The sequence below is a fragment of the Lagopus muta genome, chromosome 10 (assembly GCF_023343835.1).
Source record: "Lagopus muta isolate bLagMut1 chromosome 10, bLagMut1 primary, whole genome shotgun sequence".
NCBI classification, from domain to species: Eukaryota; Metazoa; Chordata; class Aves; order Galliformes; family Phasianidae; genus Lagopus; species Lagopus muta.
The window spans coordinates 14,389,309-14,409,782 of NC_064442.1; the positions used below are offsets into that span (position 1 = coordinate 14,389,309).

At 41.7% G+C, this 20,474-nt stretch overlaps 1 protein-coding gene across 12 annotated transcripts in view; it reads left to right on the forward strand.

The window, feature by feature from the left end:
* Positions 1-1,929: 1,929 nt before the first annotated feature.
* The window catches only part of ENTREP2 (endosomal transmembrane epsin interactor 2), a 168,644-nt gene continuing 150,099 nt past the window's right edge, over positions 1,930-20,474 (forward strand). For 10 of the 12 annotated variants that reach the window (XR_007379143.1, XR_007379146.1, XR_007379145.1 and 7 more), the window contains exon 1: positions 1,930-2,159. Coding sequence is in view for 2 of the 12 variants with exons in the window: in XM_048956418.1 (XP_048812375.1) it covers positions 2,034-2,159 (126 nt within the window). In the remaining 10 variants the exon portion in view is untranslated. Of the gene's footprint in view, positions 2,160-2,431; positions 2,451-2,630; positions 2,650-20,474 lie in introns of those variants that run through there. The other 2 variants (XM_048956421.1, XM_048956422.1) reach the window with 2 other exon arrangements.

A 20,474-nucleotide genomic window follows, 5' to 3' on the forward strand; every position in this document is an offset into this window, starting at 1 on the left:
CAGTTACTGTAGAAATGAAATCATTTTCATGCTGGCTGCAGAGTTCTGATGTATTTTAATCTGCCAGATATGTAGTGCCCTTCTGGCTGCCTTCAGGATTGTTTTTTCAATTCAGAATGAATATATTATAGTGTTCAAACGTGGCGACTACAAATCTTTTGTTACTGTAGTTCTGGAAGGAATTTCAGTACTGCATCCCACTTTGTTAGAATCAATGATACGGCAATGAAAAATATGCATGAAAGTATTTTAAAAAGTCTCTTCAGCAAAACGACATCATTTAAAGCTGGAGATGGTAACAGTTCTCAAACTGCTCTTGTATCATTTTTAAACAGATGTCGTAACAGAGAGCCTCCAGAAGTCCAAGAACTATATATCCAGAGCTAAGTTGCACCTTGGGCAATATCTAGTTACACCTGAATGTGCAGAGAAATGAAATGAATGAGATGTGAAGCCAGAGTATGAAATGTGTTTATAAGTTCCTAAGTATCCTGCTGTTGAATAGGTTTAAACATTTGTGGTCTGGGGAATGAACTGTTTAATCATGATCACTGCACAAGTTCTGTTTCGGTTGTTTGTTTTTTTCTCTGCCAGTCCCCTTCACTCTCGCATAACAGAACAGTCTTCCTATACTTTGAAATGTGTCTTCTGAACTGAGGATAGCAGAGAGCTTTAGGTGTTTTTTTTTTTTTTCTTCCCCCCTCTTATGTCAGTTTTAGTTTTCCCCTCTCCATTTCTCTTCATCTTTCTGTTCCACCTCAACTTTCAGGTGTGATGTAGCACTCCCACTGAAAGTCAGCAATCGCATCAGGAATGACAATGGGCGCAGAAACGTGGGCCAAGAGCTGTGTATTTTGTTTTAATCAACTCCCATTCGGGTCATATCCCATATGAGCAACTGAGGCACTCTAAGCTAACTCTTCTACATCCATGTTGAGTTGGTAGCGTTCTGCATTAGGCTTTCTTTAACAAAACAGCGGTCTTCAGCATGGAGAGCTTTTTGGGACTGGTTAAATATGAATGCATGTGTGCTGGGGCCGCATCCGGCCGTGTTGGGAGTGGTACCGCTGTCAGTTGCTCTTCTTGCTGGTTTTGTACAAGCGCTGATTTAACTCAAGAAGAACAAGTTTCTTCTTTCTTTCTTTCTTTTATTTTGTTTGCTGTTACAGCAAAATATTTGACTGTATTAAGTATGATAAAAGAGGGGACGTAACGTCGTGAAGCTCTCCTCAAGGTACGCTTCTCCATTACCTCCTGAGGAACCAAAACACCGTACACAAAGAGCTCTCGAAAAAAGAAGGAGCCGGTGAATGAAGATGTAAGCCTCAACGCCGTGCCTGCAGACCACCACTCCCGCCTGCACCGCTCCGACCCGCGTCCGGCGCTACAGCGGTGTTGGACCACCCCCATTGTCCTGCTATATAGGGTGACGATCGTGCCTCGATTTCAGGACTGGGCCTACACTGGCTGCCGGGAGGCTATTCCTAGACTCTCCCTGACGTAGAACCCCCTCAGCGCACTCCAGGCGCTGCCCGCACCGCCGCGGGGCCTCCCGTGCCAGCCGGAGCGCCTCGGGGCCGGGCCTCGCGCCGCCGCCGCTCCCTCCTCAGCCCTCCCCGCCATTGGCCGCCAGCAGCCCTCCCCCTTCGCCGCCCGCCCGCCTCCCTCCGCGGGAGGGGCGCGGGCCGGAGAGCGCGGCTCCGGCTCCCCAGGCGCGCGTCTCGCTCTCTGGGGCCGCCCCCGCTCTGCCGCCGGGAGAGCAGGAGGCGGTGGCGGCGGTGGCGGCGGCGGCGCTTTGCCCGCCCGTCCCCACCCGCCGGCCGCAGCCGCGCGGGCCGCCCCGGGCAGCGCCTGCTCCATGAGGCGCGGCCGTCGGCTGCCCGCGGGGCGGGAGGGCGGTCGGGAGGCCCCGCCGGAGGATGCCGCCGGGCGCTGTGGCGGCGCGGCCCCCCGGCGGGGCGCGCTCTCTGAGCCCCGCGGCGCTGTCTCGCAGCCTGTCCCGCCTGCGCGAGCACCGCGCCCGCTCGCGGGCCATGCTGGCGCTGGGGGTCACGCAGATGCTGCTGGGCTGCCTCATCGTGGCCGTCAGCTTCGCCGCTCTGGCGCTCACCACCTCGGCCCGCGTTCGCCACTCGTGTCCCTTCTGGGCCGGCTTCTCGGTGAGCGGGGGCTGCGGGGCGGGTTGGGGCTGGGGTTGGGGTGGGATCGGCGGCACGCGCCCCCGGCCGTTAAACGCTCCTAACGGTCACTGCGGGCGCGTGCCGCGGCGCCGCCTCAGCGCTGCGGGCGGGAGCGGGGAGCGGGGCCGGGCACCGCGTGGCCAGGTGCGGGGCTCCGAACCGCGGGAGGGCCGCCGCCCGGCCGTGGCGGCAGCGCCGCGTACGCGACTGCCGCGCCCGGGGGTCTCGGTGCCGGATCCGAGGCGCCGAAGGCGATATGAACGGAGCGCGGTGAGTAGCGGACACGGGCAGCGCCGCGCGGGCAGGCCGTGCCCGCTTCGGTAGCGCGTGGTTAGCCCGACTTAAAGGGCGGTAATAAATCCCGGTGCGCTTCTCCACTCGCGGCCCCTCAGCCCGTGCGCGGGCCGCCGTGAAAGTTCTGCCCGAGCGGCGCTCGGAGAAGCGGTGGATCCCGAGGGCGCCGGGAGCGGTGCGTGCGCTGCTGGTGAGGATGAACCTCGTGCGGTGTAAAGCCCGGTTTTTGGCTGCTCGTTCTTGTGGCGGCCCGGAAAGCTTTCCGTGCTTAAAGTGCTGGTTAGGGACCAGAACCGCTGGGTGAATGGTGCGGGTTCGGAACCACCTGTTTGTGTGCAGCACGTCGCTCGGTAACTAACCAGTCCTATAGAGCAGGAGAGCGGTTTGCAGTCATTGTTAGGATACTTCTCTCGATTCTCCAGGATGTTCTGTAATCTTGAGAGGAAACATCAGTTCATGCGAGTAACCTTGATTCTGTCATAACAGCGTCCTTTGAGCCGTAAGCCCCTGAAATGCCAGCTTTTGTCACAGTGAGGTGTGAATTTCAAATCGGGAATCTGACTGCTCACTTATTAACGTGCTAATAAAACAACGCCACTGAGGCAGATCTGGTGCCTTATCTCAACAGAGCAAGCCGCAATGTGTGCAGCTGACTGTGTGTTCCAGCAAGCACGGCCTTCCCACTGATGCCTTTTCCCCTTGAACCCCATAATGTCTGTGAGGATTTTGGGGGTTATCAATATGCTGGAAGACATGTCGTTTCTCTTCTGGTTTTTTAGATGCTTTCCTTTCTCTGTACACCAAGGATAGGTGTGCTTTCTGATTTGATTTCTTGATTGCTACTTGCTCAGCATAGGTAATGGAGAAGAAAGATGTGCTTTATGGACACGTGTTGTGAACTGGTAGAAGCTGTAAAAAGTAAGAGGAGGGATTGCAAGGATTGTTCACTGGAAAGCCTTCCTTCCTTATTCTCTTACGCTGTTAGAATGGGGCTTTCTTTATACTTTCTTTTCCAAATTAAAGACTTAATTTTTAATGTAAAATTCTACCTTATAGAATAAATTATCAAAGAATAAGAAGCGTGCTTTTCTCCTAAGCACTTTTCTCTCAGTCTTGAGAAATAAGGTACATAAGTGCTTTTATTGCACTGTACTGTAGAAATCAAGCACTGTAGAAATCAAGCACTTTTTCATACTATGGTGAGTCCTAAAGAACTCTCAGTGTCTTAGTCTTTAACAAACCTTATTCTAAAAGCCTTTTAAGGGCTTAGTCAACTCTGGTTGTCCTTTCCAGTTATTGTCTTACCCTGGAAATGTATGAGCATTTGCTGAAGCCACAGCAGGTCCTGCCCTGAAACTGAGGGCTGCCTGTGTGGAGCAGCACAGAGTGCTGCCAGACTTCGGAGTGGCTAAGTAGCTTAGTTGAAGTGGGAATTTCCAAGGTCAATAATCCGTTCATTAGTAGCTGCTGAACTTACCGCACCTCTGTTTTAGTTGTACGCTGCAGCGTGTTGAAGGAATGAGTTGTGAATTATCATGCTTAATTGGCTTTTCTTTCTTGGCTAATTTTTCTACTAATTCCTGTGCCTTTTGGAATCAAAAGACAGAAAAGATCACAGGGCTGCCTGAAACAATGTATAACAATTGTGGTGGTTTATTTGTATAGAAGTCCTCTCCTGGAAGCAGAATATACCCTTACGTTCCCTCTGTTCTGCAGGAATAGCCATACTGCTTTGAAGGAATAGCCTGCAAAGGTGACTGTGCTAGGGAATTTATAATCAAACTATTTACACATTGAAAGCATCACCACTTCTGTGCAAGCCATTTCTTAAGATTAAAACTGGTCCCAGAGTAAGTCCCCTCAAGTCACAGAATGTCTCCTATAGCCAAGGGCTACAACATGAATTTCTAAGAACAATGGTTCGTAATTCCTTTAAAAGTGTGTAGCGATGTTGTTTGAGGCATAGTCCTCTCCCCAGCGTAATTTCTCATCACTGTTGGTGGTTTGTAGGGGTGTGTCAGTGCTCCAGTTCACGTGCATGCTCCCACTCAGTTTTTCCATTGTGGATTGTTCTAAAAGCATACTGTTTTACTGGGGATAAACTGAGACTAAAAGATGTGCTGTAAGAGCTTAGGAGATGCAGTGTGATTGCTGTAGGCATTAAGCCTCACTACCAAACCATAGTGTGTGTGAGTTAGATGCCTGTACAAAATGCATACAGTGTGAATGCTCTCTTAAGAGCCATTTCCTTTGCAAACAAAACTGCACTGTTCCATTTACTCCTAATTAGTTCAGCTAGGACCTGTGAAGTCAGACTGAAAACTCTTGGCTGGAGGACGTGCACTCCCTCCTTAATTCTGCCTGATAGAAGGGATTCCTGGTACTTCAGTGTGCTGGCTGCACCTGCCTCAGTGCTGCCGTGCGGATCTGCAGAGTGAAGGAGCCAGCTGGGAGGGGGTGTTGCTTCTGAGTATCTCTAAAGTGGTGCTACAGCCTGAGAGCCAATTAACACCTAGCCCGCCTTTCAGTTTAGTTTCATCTGGGAGAACTGAGGTTATGTGATCTAAGGCATTTGCGTAGCGCTAACCACAGCCCGGTAACTAAGAGCAGTCAGGAGTTTCTCCTCAAAGTACACTTGTGGTGAATTTCCAGCAGATGTACGGCTGCTCTGCTGTGTGCTTACCATCTAGCACCTGGTATGAAGGGTGAAGTGATCTTCGCTACAGCAGTCATGTTATGCATGTGGATCTTCTCGGTTAGTGGGAACACTTACAGGCTGTGTAGTGGTTGCATGAAACCATAACTCCCATGTCCTAAAGCAGCTCTGGGGAAGTCTTACCTTGGTGAATACGTCTCCTGCTTTAATGGGTGCGTGTGTTTGGATAGTAATAAATGAAACCAGTAGGTAGGATGTGCTTTAGAAGGTGTTATTTCTGATGGCTGTAGAATTATTGTGAATTTATTTTATAGTACTTAGAGAAATACAGAGTAATTCCTCAATGTAACGTTAGTGATACACTTGTTTAAGCTTTTCTGATGGCTGTCATTGGCCATTTGTGTATGTAATCTGTTGGTATACATTTTCCACCCTGAGCTCTTCTATTTTAAACTGTATTGTAGCCATTTTTGCAGTCACAGTTTGCATGCAGCGTCTCTGGTATAAATTCAGTGGGTTGTGTGTTCTAAGGATCCTTGGTTTGCTCTCCAGAATGTACAATACAGTGGTATTGTGAAAGGGATTTTTCTCCTCCTCCTCCTCCTTTCTCCTTCTCTTAAACTCCCATTTTTCAAAATTAACGCTGTGCAAAAATGGTACACTTCTTAAAAAAAAAGCAAGCAAAAACCCTGAAGTTGTTGGAATTAAAATACCATGCAACAAAGGGTTCAACCTGTTCTGGCTGTGCAAATGGTATTTGCATGTAGGCATCGGGCTGCCTGCCTCTTTTTTGGGTGGGGTTTTGAGTTGCAGAACTAAGTGGCAGTAAGTTCTGATTAGTACACAGCCACTTGTAATGAGATGTTGTTAGACTGTGATTATTTAAAAAAGGAATTATTTCACAGTGCTCTAACAAATACATGCTTGTTTTTTATTGTTGTATGCAGAAAAAATGAGAAACTTCTTCAGTGTAAGTGCTTCTAAGGATATATTGATTTTTGTTGTTGTTTTGTATTTTATTTTATTTTTTTGGCTGAGAGGAGACAAACTGCATGGTAACTTGTGGAGTTCCGGTCTTTACAGCAGCTTGGTTGAAACATGGGTAGCTGAACTAGTAAGATCTGAACAGTGCACCTCAACCCAGAGTGGACCTTGAGATGAACCTCACAACCACGCGTTATATAGCATCAGTATCTGATGGTTAGCAGAGTGAGTATGACTATTAGAGAAATATGTGTCTTAATGAGGTTATTTTAGATCAAACATTACAAGAATGTTATTAACCTTTCCTTGTATAGAAGCACGGTGTCAAGGCCTAATACACAAACTTCCTTGGTTCTTCCTTGAGCCCTGGCCAGGCTTGAGGTGGAATCCAAAAAGGAGAATGAAACCAGACGTTTCCACCCTTGAAGATATGTGAACTTATTTATTCAGCAGTATAAAAGCTGGCCCTGCTTGCAGCGAAGTTGGAGCCCTCACCTGTGGATGGACACATTGCATAGGAGCTTCCCTGTGAGTGTGGATCTGAGTGGTGGTGCAGTAGCTGGGCAATTGGTGACACGTCTTTCTTAATCACTGCAGTTACTCTTGTATAGGAATAATTAGGTGCATTACCGTGTTCTGTTTTATTTTTGCTGTGTCATTTCACCTTGTTTTGTTTCATTCTTGCTGCGTTATTGTTCTATTGCTTAAAGTGTAAGTAAAGATAAACTCACTATTTTGACTTGGTGTCTGTGCTGACCCCATCTGTGGACAGAGCAACAGTTGGAACTGTGTTACAAGCTTAAACTTACACAGACAGCGTGTCTGGTTTATACAAGTTAATGCAAGTAGGTGACTTTGCAAGCTTGTCTTCGGTTTTGAATATGAATTTTCATCCTTTCTAAATGCCATCATCATGAATAATATGTTTTGCAGAACAAGCAAGTAATATCCTTATTGTACAGTTCTGGTAATCCAGTCACCTATCAGGAGCCTGTGTCAGCAGAATTACATTAATGTGAGGACATAATTTACTTAGGAGATTTTTTTTATTATTATTTTATTTTTTGCTGCCATTTGTAGCAGAAAAGAGCATGGCTTAGTGTGAGGGCTTCAGATAAGCCTTCATTGTTGGCGAGATAAGAGCAGGAGCTTTGAGCTGAATGCATTTCATCTAGAGATGCTGTGGGGTAATGAACATGTAACTTCAATGTCACTTTTACATTCGCTCTTCACAGAAGCAGCTTGATTTTACTTAGGTGAAAATAGGGGAATGCAGCTTTTTAAAAAGATTTAGTTTGATACTTGTCCTCCTAGAAAAAGCAAGGCTGCTTTCTAGTTGAAAAAAAAAATCAAAACCAGAGGTACAACTTTGGCATGCATAATAAGGAGCTAATGGACAGTGTAACTTATCAATAATAAAAGCAGGTAATTATCTCCCTATCATGCATTTCACTGATTGCAGCTCCAGCAGAAAAGTAAACTGGATGCTTTTCTTCTGTTGTAGCAATAAAAGCATTTGTTGATGAGCACTACTGAAATAGGAGGTGTTCAGTTTCTGACTGTAAAAATGATCAAGAGCTTCCTAAGCCGTGCCCTTTACAGTAGAGCTGTGAGCACCCGGCCAGCACACAGCCTGCTATGCTGTTCTGAAGGCAACACTGGTAGAAAGTGATTTTATTAAGTATTGAAGGTTGCTGTGGTTCCAACAAATGTTATTTTTCCAAGAGGTAATTTCGAAACCTTTTGAAAATTAGTGAAAAATGAGCTAATAGAAATGAAATGTTGCGGCATTTCTGTGGAGCTGGGAACGTGGTGCTTTTGGAACGTGAGAGGTGAAGGAAGCAAAGGCTCAAGTCCCGTGGTTGTGTCAGTGTGAAGGGAGCTGAATGTGTGCTGCACAGCTCCACGTGGTGCTGAGGCCAGGCCGCTGCCTTTGCACCACTCGCGTCCTTGCAGTGGGGTTCTGTTTTAGCACTTCAGTTTTGATGTATGTGATCTCTGAGTCAAAAACAGATCTCAAGAAGTCCGAATGAAAGTATGGGATCCTGGGTGAAAAGTGTCAGATTCTTACTGTACAGAAATGCTGGCAGCTGAGTACGCATTCTGTTTCTGGAAGGTTGTTGTGTCTCTTTTGAACAATAAGAATCAGGAAAAAATCAGCCTCTCTTAAGTCAAGTGGATGCCTTTCTGCTCTGCCTTTACAGTAACTTCCTGACAGAGCCATGTTAACTCAAGATGTGTCAGATTTGAATTTTTGGTTTTACAGTACTTTTTAATGGATAGACCTTCATGCAGAATACACTTTCATTACAGGTAGAGAGCAAAAAGGGGTGTCAAAAAAAGAGTATTCATCGGAGTTTTAGCCACAAATATTTGGCTACATTTTAAAAACAGGGCAAGCAAGGCAGAAAGTATAACAAAAATGAAGCAAGTGTACAAAATAACAAGCTTGTATTTTTGAGTCCACATCAGGGCTGTGTCGGGGCACACAGGTATCTGTGAGATCTGCACCGTGCAGGTGTGAGCCATCTGTGACATTGCCACCACAGCACGCTGTGTGCATGGGGAGAGCGGCTGGGATGGCTGGTGCCTTCCTTTCCTTTGTAACACTGTGCAGAGCGATTAAAACATCGGTGTCTTTTCTATGTTGCCTGTTTTGCATGAAGGTAGAAATTACATCGGCAACAGTTGTCCTTTCAGAAGGACATTAGTGCTGTTGCTATGGGATATAGGAGCCAGGTTTAATGTACAGGCCTGAGTCCTTCACATACCCAATCCCTCATTGTTTGTTCTGCTGGAAAAAGAGTTGTTAGCCTTTTGAAGAGCTCCCGAAAAATGTATCACGTGCCTTCTTATAATTTGTATAACAGAGCCTAATCTGGGGTGATAGAATTTAGGAAGTCATTTAAAAATTACTTCCTTTCCTCTCCTTAACATTTTTTCTCCTTCCTCATGAAGGATCCATCATCAGACAGTATTCCAGGTTCCTGTGAAATACCACTGCTGTGGGAAATAACTAGCAACCATACTAAAGCATTAGCATCTATTTCTGAAGTTTGTGTTTATTCAGTAAATATGTTCTTAGTAGTATAAATAGTCAATGCAGTTTTCCCTTTCAGCTTTTAAAAAACTCCCGCTGTGATTTGACAGAATAATTTCTGTTAGTACATAGCATGTATCCTGTGAATGGAAAGGAACCTTTACCAGAAAAGCAATAATGACAGTACAAACAGTAAAAGGTTGTACAGATGGTAAGTAAAACCAACATCAGAATGGCATTTTGAAGTCTCCCAGAGACCATGTGCTCATCTTCCTTAACCAGCGCTGTGCTTATCTTCCTTAGTCTAACTTATTGTGAAGGAAGTGTCTGACAGTGAAAATATCAATCCAACTATTAGGAAAAGAAGTTGCTGGTAACAACACCCATCAGTTCTTGATGACAGATGTCTAAAATGTTCAGTCATATCCTTTGTTGGTTTGTGAATCCAAAGCAATTGGAAGGAAAGTATGAGAGAGAAAAAACATTTTCCATTTCTGATGCTGAACCTTCCTCAGAAGCAGTACATTTTTGCTTGTGGAACCCTTATTCAGCAGTAGACACACTGCACATGTCCTTCCACTTGACAGTTCCCAATTGCGTGCTGACAGTTTAAAAGCTTCACTTACAGTATGAATTATTTGGGGTTAATTTGACGTTTCTCCGGATCAGCTGTTTTGGTTCCAAAAATACAAAGGTAATTATCTTGCATTGTCTGGTTGATTAACTGATTGCGAAAATTGGGTAAGGTAAGAAATAATGGGCAAAACAGGAGTCAGTCTAAGAGTGGCAGTTACTTTTCAATCTTCAGTGTTTCTGCAGGTGACAGTATTTTGTTGGGGAGTGGTGAGTTTTTGTTTTTTTGTTTGTTTTTTTTTGGTACTTTGAATACTTCTTTCCCCATTCATAGCTGTTATGATATGTATATATATATATAATGTAAGGGAAACAAGTTTAGGTCTGTGAAGTATGAGATTTTTCTCATCTAAATAAGGCTACGTGTGATTGAGTCTAGTGGCTCTGGAAAATAAGGATGACTTGGATTGTTACTTATTCATTTTGTTTGTTTATCATTAGGGATGCTTAGGAACTGTATGAGAGTCCATACACACTACGTTTTTTGCACCTACCCTGCTGTAATCAAGGAAAATAATCTGATGCCCAATTGAATTCTGTATTAAATTCAATTAATGAATATTAATTCAATTAAGGATCAGATTCTGAAAAACGAGCCTGTTAAGAAATTTGAACCAGAATTTTAAGTTATATTTCCCTAGTTCAGGGAGATCTGGAAATACTTCTAGTATCTTCCTTCATTCAGTATGTTATTTACATGATGTCAAAGATATGCCTCCTTTGCCTTTGGTGTAAGAGCTTCATTTTGAGAATGTGGACTGAAGCAATGTGAGGAGTGTGTATTTTGGATGAAGCTGAAGCTGTGATCCATGTCAGTCGTTCTGATGGTAAGTTAATTCTTCAAGCAAGCAGATACCTGATGAAAGTGGTGAAAAATGCAAACAGCAGTCTCACAAAGGCACTGCTTGCTGCAAAAGTGAGTCCTACTTGTTAAAAAGCAAATCTTCAATCACGCATCTTACTTCCTTTGAATTATTTCAGAGCAAGCGGAGGGATTTTGTATGTTAGCCAGTGACTTTTTCCTTACAGGCAGTTGTACAGTAAGAAACAGAGCAGATGGAGGCGAAGTTCTGCTTAACATCATACACCACAGAGAGTGCTAAAGGTGAACAGGATATAAAAATCTTAGACTTAATGATGCTTTGTGAACTGTTCTGCTTTTTGGAAGCAGAAAATTCAGCTGTCATTGTAATTATATTTGTTAAATGTCCATAAGGAGCCTGCAGCTTAACAGTAATGCACGATGATTATATAACTCAGTAGATACTTGTGGAAATGAGAGGTTGGTATAAATACTTACAATGATGATGTCCCGGATGATATAAAAATAGGGGTTGGTCTGTTTGTTTTTGATTGAGGTCAGTCTGAAGAAGATAGAAAGTGAACCTCTAATTTCTCTAACAGATTTGGGAAAAAAGACTCTACTCTGTTGTATTTAAATTACAAAGTGTGGGCTGCAAAAGCAAAAAGTAAGCTTGTGTATTAGAAAAGGTGGAGTCTCTAGCATGATGAAAGGTAACTCATGCAGCTGTTTTAGAAAGTGAAATTATGGCTGCGTCAAGTTACTGGATTTCTCAGCAGCAGGCATCAACCTTTTCATAAGTTCAGTACAAAGCAATCCAATATACTTGTAGTACAAAAATCAGTGTTGTTGCTGTCTGCTAAAGAAGACTGCTATTACTTACCTGGGAGGAATGTTTGCTCCCCCAGCTGCCATTTGAAGTGCCTAAGGAGTGGGAAGATGAGGGTAAGCTAACAGTGTGTTCTCAGACGGGCTTCACACCTCCTCAGGCCCAAAAGTACTTTCTAAGAAATGTGCTATCTGTTCCTTCTGTGTTTCAACATCTGACAAGTGATGATCTGTTATTTTAGTAAGCTATAAATAGCCTGTACCATTGGCTAGCAAGGTTGTACAAATGTGCTGAGGGAACTGTAATAATCGTAATGGCGATGAGTTCTTGACCGTCTTTGCCTCTGAGACTTGATAACTTTTTGGTCTGACATGTCTGTGTCTTTTTTAAGATGTTAAAGAGACAGTGAAATCATTTCTTTCAGTGACCCAGAGATCAGTTTTTGCTTTAGTGACCCAGCAAGGCTTTAGGGAAAGTATTAACAGATAATGCAAGGAATATTATGATTCAAAATCTAGGATTATAATAGTGGCATTAGTAGATGTATAGCTTTGCAGTTTATAATCCTTTGGAATTATGAATATGTAGAAGTAACCTTCTTAAACTTAAAAATAGTTCCTGCACAGCCTTTTTTTGTGGTTGAAATTTCTAAAACATGATGTCAGAACAAAATAGAAGTATGTAAACTGACAGCTGATATTTTAAGAAAATAATGGAATGCTCATGGTATTTTTTTCTACAAATTTAGTTTTTCAGAAGAAAACAGTTTATTGGAAGGTGGAAAATCCTTATTCTTAGATAGGTAAAAGCATTACATTTTTTTTGCAGTAACTTTCCTGCCTGTGAAGGTAGCAGCTCTCAGTTCCTGTGTTAAGAAGTGAGGAGCAATGCGCTGCTGCTGTTCTCAGGTTGCCTGTGATCCTAGCTCTTGACCTATACGTATGCCATTCAAAATTATCGTTCCCTTTGATTGGTTGACTTTTGATCTAGTCTGTTCCTCTGTCTCAAATTAGGATCGGGTATGTTCTGACCTGTCTCTTTTATAATCTTGTGCAGTTGTTTCTCCATGCCTGTTCCAAAAACTATTATTCCTTATCCAGTTCTCAGCGATCACTTGAAAATGTTTAACTAGTTCACAGCAACCTCTGATATATTTGAAGGCATCTACTGAGTGTCTCTTTCTATCAATAAATTAAACACCTGCAATCTCTTTGTCATTTTCTGTAGACCTCTGATCTTCTCCGTTGCTCTTTTTCATCATGTAACTCCTTTACTGAAAATGTTGATCAAAGAAAAGTCTCTACAGAGTTTTACACAGTAATTCTTGACTACTTGATAGCAATCAGAGGTTAAATATTTTTCATGCATAGCTTTTCAACCAGCTGTATATTTAACACACAGCACCATAGCCAGCAGCAAAAAAAAAAACTTTGCTGAAAACACTGAAGATGTGATTCATCTTAATAATGATTCTAGCTTAGTTATATGGTGAAGGCAAAAAAACATTATGGCCATGATGTTTCTGCTGACAGTGGGCAAAGACAAGAAGGATTTGATTATTAAGATGTCAGAATTGTTTTCTACCAATAGAAGTGTCTCTTTTTTCATCAACAGAGATAAAAGGATGACTTTCAGGTGACACACTCTTCTAAGTTTAAGGACACAAAAAGTTCTACATAGAAAAGAATGAAAACTAAAGAGCATGCACTATAGATGAGATGTTTGTGATTCCTAAGGTGTTTGGCACTCTTTTCTGAGTGTTAAAACAGTTTCCTTTGTTAAGCAGTATAATGGTGCTATGTGGGCTAGCTAGGTGACTCTATGAAAAGTGAATGCAGGCTTACATTTGGAAGCTACAAATAATGAGTGTGATCAATGACTGCTGGTATAATATCATAGAAGCCACCAGAAACTGAGAAGACAGTTTTTAAACAGCGATTGCATATAAATAACATACATTGCACATAAATATACATTCTTTTCATAGGTTTTAATCTAATTGCCCAGAAAGTTCTTGATTTTTTCAGCTTGTCCATAGAATCTCCTTGTTCTTATTGAAGTACTTATCTGACAAAGTCTAAATAATTCATCGAGGGTGGGGAAAAAATGGAGATAGGTAGCAGTGAATGTCAACATTATAATTACATTGCAGCAAAAGCAAACAAATGTAAATTAACAGAGCAAGTTTAAGTAACAACTCTAAAACAACAGTACGTTGTTTATTTTTCTCATTTCTATATTGTTTAATCTAGGCACAGGTTGTATTGCCCTTCATAGGCTCAGATGGTGGGATTTCAGTTTTACTGATATAAAAATGCATTGTTAGTGCTTTTGTTTTTTTTCTTTTTTCTGTTTTTTTCCTCCCTTTCTGTCTTCAGACCACTGGCCTGCATGAATCAACCTAGCGGTGTGTCTGTCTGGGCAGCAGCAGTAGCTTAGCAACATCAGCTAGTGCTGATGCCAAGGAACACTATTGACTTTCATCATTTTTAAATGCCAACTGGCCCTTTAATAGTCTTTCTATTTTTAGAGATTCATTGATAATCACATTTTAACTTCTAGACCTAGGTTTTGCCTTGATAAAGAAATTGGGAAGCCTGGAAGTCTTTAACTATAGACACTGACAAAAGACATTGACAAAAGATTTAGGAAAGGGGTGTTGGTAACTACAAATCCCAAGCTGAATCCTGGTGGTATCTGGAAATGGAGAGTACAGTGAAACCTTCCTTGCTGCCTATTCATGTTAAGTGCATAAGCAAAACTGCCTACATGTAATAAAGAAGTGGTAAACTGCATTCTCGGAGAAAAGTCAGGTGATGTTTTCTAAGTGTAATCTCTCATTAATAAATAGTAGTATCTGATAAATATGCAGACATTTTTGAAGAACATAATTTTGAAAGGAAATTAATATTACAAACATAAAACTAACATTCTATATAAGTAAAAGATCACTAATGTATTTTGGTATTTGGAAATGTAGACGCAGGAGGGACTTAACAGCTCATCCAGTCTGTCTGCTTTGAGATCCATCTGTAGCCACAGCGTTCCTTGTAAGTTTCACTTACATATTCCTAAATTTGTGTAATGAAGAAAACTTGGTGGATTGTTGGCCAAGTGTTGTGAGAGGTTACCTGTTTCTGTGCTAATATGAATTTCGTGTTATCTGTGTATGTCCTAGTAAATAACATATATCTTTGCTGCAAGTCAAGCTACTGATTTTTATTTTTTTATTTTATTTTATTTTTACTCATCCTTGATGGACACAAAGCAGATCTTTTTTTTTAGCACCCAAGAATAGTTCTGCTATCCTTTACCCTAGTCTAAACCAAACCAAGTCTGTCTAGCTTATAAATCATGTTTTCTCTAACTTACGCCAACTTTACATTTTCTAATTCTAACATTTTTTTCTACTTGCTGGGCATATTCAATAAAATGTGATCTAGGCTTGGCAGAGTGTTCTTGCTGAGCCTTTAAGAATGGTCAGAGGGCTATGGCATCTCTCCTGTGAGGAGAAGCTGAGGGAGTTGGGGCTGTTCAGCCTGGAGAAGTGGAAGATCTGGGCAGACCTTCTAGCAGCCTTTCAGTACTTTAAGGGTCTACAGGAGAGCTGGGGAATGTAATGATAAGATAAAGGGGCAACAGCTTCAAACTTAGAATAGAATAAATGTAGATGAGATATACGGAAGAAAGTATTAATGATGGGGGTGGGTGAGACCTTTGTGCCTGCTGCCCAGGGGAGCCGTGGGTGCCTCAGCCCTGGAGCTGTTCAGGGCCCTGTTGCTTGGGGCCCGGGCGCTCCGATCTGGCGGGAGGCGTTCCTGCCCGCAGCAAGGGATTGAACGATGTGGCCTTTAAGGTCCTTTCCAACTTGGATCATTCTGTGATTCACCATTGCCTACAGCAGAAGAATATATTCTGTTCTTTTCCTTTGTAAAACGTTCCTACAATTTTTTTTCCAGGTGCTGTCTGTTATTTTAATGTTCCTCTGTTACCTTTTTATTTATATTTTGATTACTGGTTGAATTAATCCCCAGTTCCTCATTTACAATTTTCTTGTTATTTTGGCATTTATTCCTTCTTACATCCGGAAGGAAGGATTAATTTCTTATGTGTCTTATTTTTCCAACACCATTAGAACTTCCTTATTTGCAAGTATCTTTTAATTTCCCATGTTAAATAATTGTTTTAATTTTTCAAGTGTCTTAGCCTGTTCTCCCAGCATATCTTCCAACTTTTGGCTATACCTGAATGGTGTTCTCAGCGTGCCTTCACATTAATGCATCAGTTCAGATGTGCACTTCTGAAATGAGCTATGCTGTTATTTCCACACTTTGCTGTGTTTCACCTTGCATAGCCTTCTGAACACGTGATCTGCGTTTCCTTTGGATAAAGCTAAATTGGAAAGCATGCACCAGCAACCTCTCTAGTTTTGTCAAGGTGCAAACCGATGCTTAATCCACGAGCTGGGGATAGAGCTAGCTCTAACTGTAAAGCAAGCCAACAGAAGAAGAAACTATCAATACTTGCCTGAAATGTAAATAGTGTGGATGTCAGCTTCTCAGCAGCACTTGTTTGCTCTGGTCCTATTTGCCCATGCTACTTGTTAATGTAGACACTGTTCTTAAGAGTGCTGTGGTTTAGTAAGCTATACTGATTGATCTCATGTCATATTCTTTGGAGTGATATAAACCCCTAGGTGGTAGCTTGCTCTCTGGATGTTGTTTGTGCCACTTTGTGTTCTGTGGGCTCTGCTTAGTTGAATGACTCAAATTAATCTCAGTATTCTTTCTCTATTCTGATTCACATTGCTATCCTAGTCTGATCCTACCAGTTTTGGAGAAAGCAAAAAAGGTATCTTCATGGAGAACAAAAAAAACACGCTAGTGAGCTTTTCATGAAAAGAACTTCCCTATTATCTAATGGGCTAGTATTTTCTCTTTGTTAGCTAGAACAACCCTGGTGTGTCCTTTTGGAGTTTCAGCCTGTTTCGTATTGCTAGTTGAGTCCTCACGTGGTCCTGCCCTTACTGTCCTGTAGTAGTTCTGCTGTCCACGGTTCATTAGGGCTGCCCTCAATGGTCAGTGTAAATAAATGCTGTCATTGAAATGACTTCTCTTAAAAGTGTGTAATCTGCTACTGAAGAGTACTTGGATGTGTTTTCTGCTTCAACTTTTTCTTATTGATCCCCTGGGTAATTACTACACAAGTATTTGGAGAAAAGGACTCTTCTGTTTGTAAAATGCTTCTAAAATAGCTTTATGAATTGGAAGCTGGCACTGTGCAACTTAACTCGTGTTTAATTAAACAGCAAATTGAAGGGTTGAATTTCAGGGAATGAATTACATGATTTCCTTTCAGTGTTGGATCTTACTTTCTTCATCTTGCTTTGCAAATACCACACTAGGTGTATATTACAACCAGAATAAAGGTTGGAAAAGAAAGTAGTTTTTCCTCTGAAAGGTGGAGATGGGTTTTTTTGCTTGGAAACTGACAAGCAGTAACAGTACACAGAAAAACAGAGGAGAGCAGCTGTGATATGAGAGCTTGAAGTTAAGTGAGGACAGATTTCTTGCACTCAGCCAGTAGCAGTTACTGTCTTTTGAATGTCCCTGTTGTTCTCCAGCAAGACGTTTTAAAGCAATTAATGACTTTTTCTATGAGTTTATGATAAATGGGATAACAGTAAATCATGGATCTTGGTGCAGTGTGTGTCACCTACTGAAACACGTGGGCCTCATTTGATACCATGTGCCAGCAGAATAATTGTTTTGGCAGAAGATGACACTTCTTCAAATGCATCTCTGGTGCCTGTGCCCTGCTGAAACTGGTACAGCACCGTGTGAGTGGGCTTAGTGGGGTGTTTTTTTGGCAGATGGAATTGATTATTGTCGTATTAATGAATGTAAATGCAACCTAGGGGTAACAGACCACAGAATGGAAGGCTTCTGTTACTTCTGATCAGAAGCCTGTGGAAAGCATCAGAGTTTTCTGTCCCAGATCTGCATCTTCTGGTATGCTAGCTCTCATGGAACTCTTCTTTCAGTGGAGTCTGCTGTCTCCAGTTGTCCACAGCCCTACTTAAACTTCTCTATCAGCTGACTATTGAAAGTCTGACTATTGAAAGCCTTCCTTTGAAGCTGTCTCTTAGGGGGATATCACTGGCCAGCTCTGCCCTCCCACCTGCCTTTTTCTCCTTATGCTGGACAGGGAGGGTGTAGCTTGCTCCTCAGGTAAGAACAAATCAAATTCTATTGACGCAGCATTTAGCAAAAAGCGTGTCTCTTGGAACACTGCCAGGAAGTGCCACGTAGCTGGGAAGAGAAAGATTAGTGATTTTAGGAAAGTCGTAACTGCTGCGGCTACCGATTATTTTTTGACATTTGCTTTTTATATCTGAAATGAAATTGAGTTAAAACATTAAAATTCTGTCTAAAAAGCTATATGTTAATTGTTGTGAAAGTTACATGCTGGTACCTGTGATGAGAAGAGTGCTTTGGCACATGACTGTGAGTGAGTGGAAGGAGCTGTTCTCTTGCATTACTAATGTATTAGCAATGTATGAATCAGTGAATTATGAAGTTCTGTTTCTGAGTTGAGATTTTGTCCGTGGTTGTCAGTGTTTTGAAAGTTAAGTTAAAGATGGGGTAGATATGTTAATGTTCTTCAGGAGACTGCAGATAACATTCCTAGACTTTCTTGACAAACAGAAAACCTCAAACTGAAGCAAGCTATTGCTCCACAGATTACAGATGCCATCTGCATTCCTGAAATCTTGGATACTAAACGCCAGCTTGTAATGGGCATCCAGCACTGAGGGGGCAGGACACAGACTGCTGTGTTACTGTTGTTACTGGTTTCAGAGCTATTTGCAGAATTTCAGGAGAATGTTGGAAATCAGTATTCTTGGAATTTAATCTGTAATGGAGAGGATTCTCTTGATGTTACAAATACTACATTGCACGTTCCAATTAAAGGACGGAAGCTGTGTGTCATGCTTGAATTCTTTTTATTGGGGGAAGGTGCTGTTTGCAGATGGTGTTGGATTTTACTTATCCTTCTTATCACAAATTACACTGGCTAAAACTTCAGGAGTGAAAGGCTCAGCTTAATAATTACACCTTTGATTTGTATGGAATTACTGCTCAGAGGCAGAATCCTGTGGTTGGTAGCTACACCTTGTGTAAGCAGACTCTGTTAATATAGTACGTGCTTATGAAAAAATAAATCTCCATAGATATGTGAGCTCCAATCTGCTTGCATTTTTCTTTTGACCTACTACATAATGTAGTTGCAAGTTAATGGTTTGGTTTCTAGAGTATTAAATAATCAGATATCAGTAGGGATATTTGTTAAAATGAAATATGAACAACATTCAGTCTAGCTTCTGTGAAAGATTTTGAATAAAGTTGGGATATGTTTTAGAGCTTTTCTGACTTTGTCCTTCTTTCTGATTACTCAGTGAAAGCAGTGTGCACAAACTATTTTGGAAGGACATCCTGCTCTTTCTATCTTTTGCTGTTTCTGTTGTTGTGTAGCTCTGAACTCAGCAGTGTGTTTCTTGTCCTCCTAACTGTTTGAATTTCTTTCCAAGCTAACTACTTTCTTCAGAGTTGGCCGAATTGGGTTATCTTCATTCCAGTTTAGAAGTTTCCTGCATGTAATTTGTCTTTTGTGGTAAGAATTAGATTGTGTTTGTGTATATATTGGTTCAAAATATTTCACTTGAGAATTAATCAATCAGTATTAAAGGCGTGATGATAGTTATTTTGGTGGCTGTATGGAACTGCTAAATCATGGCCTCGACCTGATTGATCACCTGAGGCGAGCACTGAGTCAGTCAGCCCTGGGAGCGCAGGTAAGGCAGTTCACCTGTGCTGCCGGAACGGTGGAGCCTGGCTGCACCTCTCCCAGGCCCATTTAAGAGCTGACTGCCTGTGGGGAAGGATCTCTTCTGGAGTTCCCTCCTTTGGAGTTTTACAGCGAGCCCAGGACAAGGGTAAGCACTCTATCTATTCTCTTTTTGGTATAATAACCTACTTAGCTGAACTCTCCTGTTCATTTCATCATTATAACATCTGTATATTCATTGATTATACAGTGGTCTTGGTCTTTTTTTTGTTTATTTATGTATTTATTTACAGTGGGTTATTTGGAACATTAGAGATATAAAATAGTCTTGTATTCTACCTTTGATTTCTGGCATATGTTCTTATGAACCTTTCAAAGAGGAGATGAGCTGGAATTGTTGTGAATTTTGCTGTGTAGCTAATGTAATTAGTGACCCAGTGACATGCAGAATATGCAGCAGGCACCCTCATTTGTGGCTTACAGTGCTTTATTATAATTAAGGAAATACTTAAGAAGCTTTAGGAGTCTGCCCTTCTGAACTGACTGTATTATTAAAGTATCAAGAGTTGTTACTAGTGATAGTATTGCAACAGAGGTCAAGAGCAGCACGTGCTTCCAGATATTGACTTCTGGGTGCTGACTACTGGTACTTTACAATGTTCTTTGAAGATAGATATATGTAAAAACCATTGGAGTTTAATCTATTTAGACTGTCCCTCAAGTTTAACGTTACATTCATCCAGAACAAAAACAATTAAGTATTAACAGAGATTGAAATAATGTATATATTAATATTTATTCTACAATTTAGCCATATTGTAATATTTCCATATCAAATATGAATTCTCATAATAAAGCAAGTAAGGCAGAACAGATTAGTTTGGAAAAAAAAACCTGATGTTTACCATACCACGACTTATTCGATTTCAATGTACATTGTGGCCAGAGATCTCAACACGTGTTGTGTTTATTACCAAATTTCCTTGCCTAAAAGATTCTACGAGCTTTGTTTTCCTTGAGTAAAAACATGATGTAATGACAAAAGAATACATTCTTGTCTGGTGTTACTGTTCTTACAAATCAACTGTTTCTTCAAAAATGACATGTTAGTATCTTCTTATACTGTAAATGTATTTAAGATTTTGGGGGCTGTTCTTGAGGGTATCTATCAATCTGTGATCTGAATATTAATATCTGCATTTATGTTT